At 55.5% G+C, this 6,200-nt stretch overlaps 1 protein-coding gene across 22 annotated transcripts in view; it reads left to right on the top strand.

Moving 5' to 3' along the window:
- RGS3 (regulator of G protein signaling 3) overlaps window positions 1–4,865 on the top strand; it is a 249,884-nt gene extending 245,019 nt beyond the window's left edge. For all 22 annotated transcript variants that reach the window (XM_043530151.1, XM_043530154.1, XM_043530153.1 and 19 more), the window contains 4 exons: window positions 42–143; window positions 1,242–1,303; window positions 2,632–2,798; window positions 3,573–4,865. In XM_043530151.1, coding sequence (XP_043386086.1) covers window positions 42–143; window positions 1,242–1,303; window positions 2,632–2,798; window positions 3,573–3,758 — 517 coding nt within the window. In that variant the 3' untranslated portion in view covers window positions 3,759–4,865. The remainder of the gene's footprint in view (window positions 1–41; window positions 144–1,241; window positions 1,304–2,631; window positions 2,799–3,572) is intronic.
- The last annotated feature ends 1,335 nt before the right edge of the window (window positions 4,866–6,200 follow it).

Raw genomic sequence — 6,200 nt, forward strand, 5'->3', positions numbered from 1 at the left:
GAGCTGCCCACCTGGGCACTAAAACCTGCTCTTCTCTCTAGGGCCAAAGACATGAAGAACCGACTGGGGATATTTCGACGGCGAAATGAGTCTCCAGGAGCCAACCCCATCAGCAAGCTGGACAAAGCAATGAAATCCCTCAAGTAGGTACTGGTGGTGGGAGGCACTGGGCTGCCAGAGCTGCTCTGCTGGGCCCTCTCTGAGCGAGGGGGGTGGGCTGTGGGTGTGCACGCAGCTCTGTGACACCACCGCAGCACAGGGGGGTTAGAATACGGGCTGCCATGGGAGATCTGCACTGACCGCGTGTCCTCAGGACACCCAGTGCCCAGCCAGGAGGGCAGGAACAGCCCCACTGCCCCGAGTCCCAGACCATATCCTGACCTAGAGCGCTAGATTTTCAGCTTTTGTTCTCTGAGTGAATGCACTAGGGCCAGATGGGTGCCAGCTGCTGTCCCCCGCCCATGACAGCAGGGGGCAGGATGCCTTGGCTAGCCAAAAGGTATAGATGTTAAGGCCCCAATGGACCATTCTGACCATCCAATCTGACCTCCTGCCTCACACAGGCCAAAGAACCTCCCACAGTGCGTCCAGCTCCAAGCCCCATGACCTGTGGCTGAGCTCCACGCAGCCTTCCAAAAAACAGCTCAACTGAAAGCTCCTGCCCAGCTGCCCCACATGGATTATTGCCCACCCATCAGAGCACAGGGCAGGGTCTGTGAGCCGGGAGGGGCAGGTGCCCCTTTCACAGCACCCCCTGGTGACCGCTCAGAGAACAACTCCTTCTCCTGCCCTACTCACTCATGGCAGGGCTCCCCAGGAGAAGCTGTGTGTGCCCAAAGCCCTGGCTCTGGCGGGCTGGCCCCTGGTATCCTGGGCTCAGTGCAGAGTGACTGGGAGCTGGTCCCTCGCTGACCCCAGCCCAGGGCACCAACACATGCTCAGACGCGCGGGAGGACCCAGCTAGTCACTGGAGCACTTCTTGTGTCTGATCCTCTCCTGCCCCACCCTGGGCTGGCAGAGCACCTTGCCAGCAGCCCAGTGTCTGAGCCTGAGGCTGGGCTGAGACAGGGCGGAGAGAGGCTGCTTAGCTCTCCCCTGCTCAAAGCCGTGCTGAGTCTCTGCATGCTGGGGGGCGGTGATGTCTGGGTGTCAGTGCAGCTGCTGCTGTTCAGCCAATGTGAGCAGCCCAGGAGCCAAGAGCACACATTTGCCTTTCCAATGAACGGCCCCTTCCATTGCAGGCCGACCCCGGAGGAAGCTCTCAAGTGGGGGGAATCTCTGGAGAAACTGCTGCTGCACAGATGTAAGTGTTTGCTGCCCCCCTCCCCCGCCCCAGGGTTCGGGGGATCATGTGCCACTCCTGAGCTCTCCGCTGGCCAAACAGGATTGTCTCGCTCTGGCCTCATGCTTCACGAATGCGATTCCCTCTGGGGGCTCCCAGGCCAAGTGTTCAGCGTGGGGTTGAGACACTCCCCTTCCTTCTGGTCCCTGTGGGGCTGGGGAGCAGGCCTTGTCCTGGAGGGCACCGTGTTCTCGAGGGACAGCGCTCCAATTACATCCAAATGAGCCGAGTAGTTACTTGATTCTTCCTCTTTGGAGAACTGGCAGTGCTAGAAATTCCACCTCCTCCCTTCACGGGCCGGTCGGGCTATGTCCCAGTGCAGAAGCTAGGCTAGAGGGAGATGGGTGTTACTGGATGGGTTGGGAGTGACAGGGTCTGTGGGTCCTGTGATCTGTGCCCAGCTCTGTCCCCCTCCACTCTGTGTCTCAGGTTCCCCTATGGAACGGGAGACAGGGATCTCTCCCCACCTCCCGTCGGAGTTGGGAGGGGAGGTCAGTAAAGTGTGTAAAGCACTTTGAGATGTTTGGATGGAAGGTGCTCTAGGAATGCAAACTTCTGCCGTTTCCTGCCCTAAAATGGTGACACAGCCACAGAACAGTCCCTGCGTTCCACCCCAGAGGTGGCTGTGTTTCCACATACACACACCTACAGACACCACACCTCCCCCACACAGTGCTTGGGTGGGCCCTCTCAGGTGAAGGCACTGTCTGATGGAAGGAGGCCCCTCTCTCTCTGGGCTCAGAGGAGATGCTTGTTGCAATGCCAGTCCAGTCCAGACACCTGGCTGTGGGCACAGTGAACGTTACCGCGCGTCCCGGGTTCCCTGTTGACTTGGAGCAGATCAGGCCAACGCCCAGACCAGTCTGTGGTTCTCCGCACTGGGATGAGGCGCTTGCCTCAGTGCAGAGCGGCAGCCTGATAGGGCTGGTGAAGGCACCGCTGCAGTGACACTCGGTGTGCTTCTCGCATCAGACCAGCCGCAGCCGCAGCCTTCCCATCCCCGGCAGGACTTGGAGGGGCAGGAGACATTACAACTGACCCTTCCCCCAGTTCCCAGGCTGCGGTAGCAGTTCCAGCTCAGAGTGTAGACATCAGGTGGAGGGACTGGAGCAGAGGATGTCTCCCCAGGCATCTCTTTCCCCCAGGGCAGAGGGAAGAGTTTGCCAGGAGGGGATGCCAGGGGGATTCCAAAGGGCCTGTATTTTAAGCAAGTCCCTGCTTTCTGAGGGTGTCTGGCGGAGGCTGGCTGCTGGGGCCTGGCAGTAGAGCCGTGTCTCTGCTCCCCACAGATGGGCTGGCTGCCTTCCGGGCCTTCCTGCGGACGGAGTTCAGCGAGGAGAACCTGGAATTCTGGCTTGCGTGCGAGGAGTACAAGAAGATCAAATCCCAATCCAAGATGGTGTCCAAGGCCAAGAAGATCTTTGCCGAGTACATTGCTATCCAGTCATGCAAAGAGGTAACGGGAAGCGTTTGCTGCACGGCCCGCTGCACCCAGAGAGGGACAGTTCCCAGCTGTGTATTCTGCACAGCGCAGACATTGCTCGGAGCCCCGGTGCATCCCACTGCAGTGCTGGGGCCCCATGATGCCAGCTGTCAGAAGGGCAGAGAGCACGGAGGACCATGCAGTCGGGGACTGCAGACGGCGCTACTCTGTGCTGGGGGACGGAAAGGCGCCAGTTGGTGCCTGCTCTGGAGATACTAGCCAGTGCCCGTTGGCAGGTGCAAGGCCCTGGGGGCAGGAAATGGGCATTCATTCAGTCTGAGGCTGGAGGCTGGCTTCAGGGTGGGCTCAAATTCCAGGGAACCTCAGTTTGCCAGTAGACACCCACACCGGCCAAAGGGTAGCGTCCAGAAACATCCATGGCTTGATGTCAGTGCTGCTGAGTCAGCTATGGGAGGACTTGGGGAGCACTGCCACTAACCCCTCCTGTTAGCAGCACCTTGTCGCCCTGTGAAGTGGCTGGGAGGTGCCCTAGTGACACCCATTAAATGATCCCTCCATGGCTCCCATTTGGGAGAGATCCGGTGCCCTGGTCTGTGCCTGGGTCTGCCCTGCCGAAGCCCTTCCCAAGTGGGTGACGGTGCCCTTTGGAACGGAGATTGACTGATGCATAGGCCAGGCTGGAAAGGCTGCAGCATCTGCCGTCGCTCCCCGTTGGGAGCCCGGTGTCTGCTGTGCCTGGCTGTATGGGGACGTAGCTGACGGTGACTGTCCCTTGTTCCTCTGCAGGTGAACCTGGACTCCTACACGCGGGAGCACACCAAAGAGAACCTGCAGACCATTACCCGGAGCTGCTTCGACCTCGCTCAGAAACGGATCTATGGGCTCATGGAGAAGGACTCTTACCCCCGCTTCCTCCGCTCAGAGTTGTATTTAGACATAATTAACCAGAAGAAATCCAGCCCCACACTGTAGATCCCAAGGACACTGTCTGGGGCAGACTGGGAGCTGTATGTTTACATGAAATCGACTGGGGAGGTCTTCCCTGAGCTGGATGAGGGGAGCATGCCTTTCTGCTGGGATTCACGCCCATGGAAGCCATATCTCTGTAGCGAACAGACACATGGACAGGCAAAGGCAGAGAGCTAGAGGCCAAGGGGGCTGGAGAGCCGAGCAGTCTGGTACTGTTCCAGTGTACCGTTCCTCAGGATCTCGCCATCTCATCGGTACGACGCCCTTTGCCAAGGCTCGGGTGTGAGTTTTAGCCAGGAGGGAAGCTCCCACGAGACTACTGTGAAGCACTGGCCTGAGCTTTGTCTTTTGTTTTGGGGGCCATAAGTCAGTGGGCAGTGAGTCGGTGGGCAGGGAGGCTTTGGGGAGAGGGGAAACCAGCAAGAACCGGCTTCTTGCCTCTGCTGAACTGGACCAAACCCCTTTCCATGGCCTTGTCGTGCTGCCCTGGCCCTGCAGAACTCGCACCTGCCAAACTGGCTAACAAAAGGCCCTGATCGTGGGATAGAATGGCACTTCTTTTGTCTGTCTGTGGTGATGCGCCCCTCAAGCAGCGAGAGCCAGTTCCTCCCCCACGCCCACCACACACCTCTCCGTTTATTTATTGACCTCCTGTAGCTGGATGCGTTGCTGTGTAATAGGAACTCCTTGAATCCTTTCCTTTGTTAATTTACAAGTGCAATATTTCTGCGTGTCTTGGAGTCCCGCAGTGGAATGGACGGCCATCTCTTCCAAGAGTGTGTACAACATTTTCTAACTCGGTGGGTTTTATTTGACAAACTCTGTGCTCCAAGCAGCAGGCCGCTGGGAGAGCCTGGGTGTATATATAGTTCTGTGACAATGAAGGGTTTGATTGTGTAGATAAACAGCTGTGTGAATCAGACACTCTCACTGCTCTGGATAATGATGTCGTGGTCTGGGAAACGTGGCTTAGTGCTGGATTTGACGGAGTTGGAGAGAATGTCTTGCGTCTAAGTGCCCGGTTTACAATGCAAAGCATCTCTGCAGCTAACAAAAACATGTTGACGTCATGGTTATAGTGTAAATAAAAGGAGAATATTATTTCTTGTACCTGCCTTTTCTTCATGGGTTGTTTCTTTAAACAGCTGGCCAGTGTAATATTAACTGGGACCACAAACCCACGCGAGCCTGCTCTCTTTTCCCAAACAGTGGCTCCAAAGGCACCAGGGCTGAGTTTCCTCAAGCATGAAGTTCCTCCAGGAAGGACCCACTAGTGTTTCCACCTTGTTCCATAAGACTCAGCATCTTTTCCATAGGTGTGAAAAATTAATCCACACTGCAGGCTGTGCAATCCACCTCTCCGTGGGCGTGGCCTAAACAGACCAATTGAACACTGCTTGGGTGTAGCCTAAAGGGACTAACCTGGGTCCAGATTTAGCTCTTGTAAAAATACAAGCTTTTCCTTCCAAACCCCCAGGAGCAGTAGGGCCGTTTCCATGAATTTTTTTTAAAACCAAACTACTCCCCTGCAGTGTTTGTAACCCAAACATTGCAGCACAGGGCCAGGACCTGAGACCTGGAAAGTGGAAACGACCAGACACACAAGGGGATTAGAGTGTTTTCATTATCCAGTGAAACACCAAATGTGAGCAGGCAGTACCAGCAGTGACAGGTAAATGCGGCTGGTTTGAAGCCTCACTGTGCTGTTCGGAAGGATTATTCCTAGCACTGCAAAGAGCGTTTGTGTTTGAAAGTTCGGTTTTTAACCACAGTTTTCCTTTGATCTGGGCTGGTCCATTTTATTCCTTGCATTTGATGGTTTTATTAAAACCTGAGATCTCTACAAATCACTCCATCGCTTGGAGCCTTTAATTTGATTTAATTCAACATGTCTCTGTCTAATAGCTCTGCCAGAAGGCCTAGACTCAAGGCAGGAATTGCTTGGTGGAATTCACTGGCCTGTGCTGTGCGGGAGGCCAGACTGGATGATCTAATGATCCCTTCTGACCTTAACACCTATAAATCTATTACAAATGTTCCAGCTTTACAGACGGGCTCTGTTACAATCCCTTACCCGTCTGGGTCTCTTACACTGACCATGCTGTTAAACATGTCTGATTTCACTCAGTGACACCCAATTTTACCTTCCAGTCTTGTTCAGCTTTACATGGTGCATGTGTTCTGGGCAGTACCAGTTCACTTCACAGGGCCCCGGCTCCTTTCCTGATCAATCCTGTGTATGCCAGGGGTGCCTGAGGACCAGCCGAAATGGGCCCTATTGTGCTAGGTGCTGCACAAACACAGACAGCAGACGGGCTCTGCCCCAAAGAGCTGACAAGCTAAACAGCCCAGCCCACCACAGAGCGGCTATGGAAGGGGTAGAGCATACCAGCAGAGTGACCATGGCATGGTGGCAAAAGGCATGGCAGTGCCATGCGTTGTGGG

This window comes from Chelonia mydas, chromosome 16 (assembly GCF_015237465.2).
Source record: "Chelonia mydas isolate rCheMyd1 chromosome 16, rCheMyd1.pri.v2, whole genome shotgun sequence".
Lineage (NCBI taxonomy): Eukaryota > Metazoa > Chordata > Testudines > Cheloniidae > Chelonia > Chelonia mydas.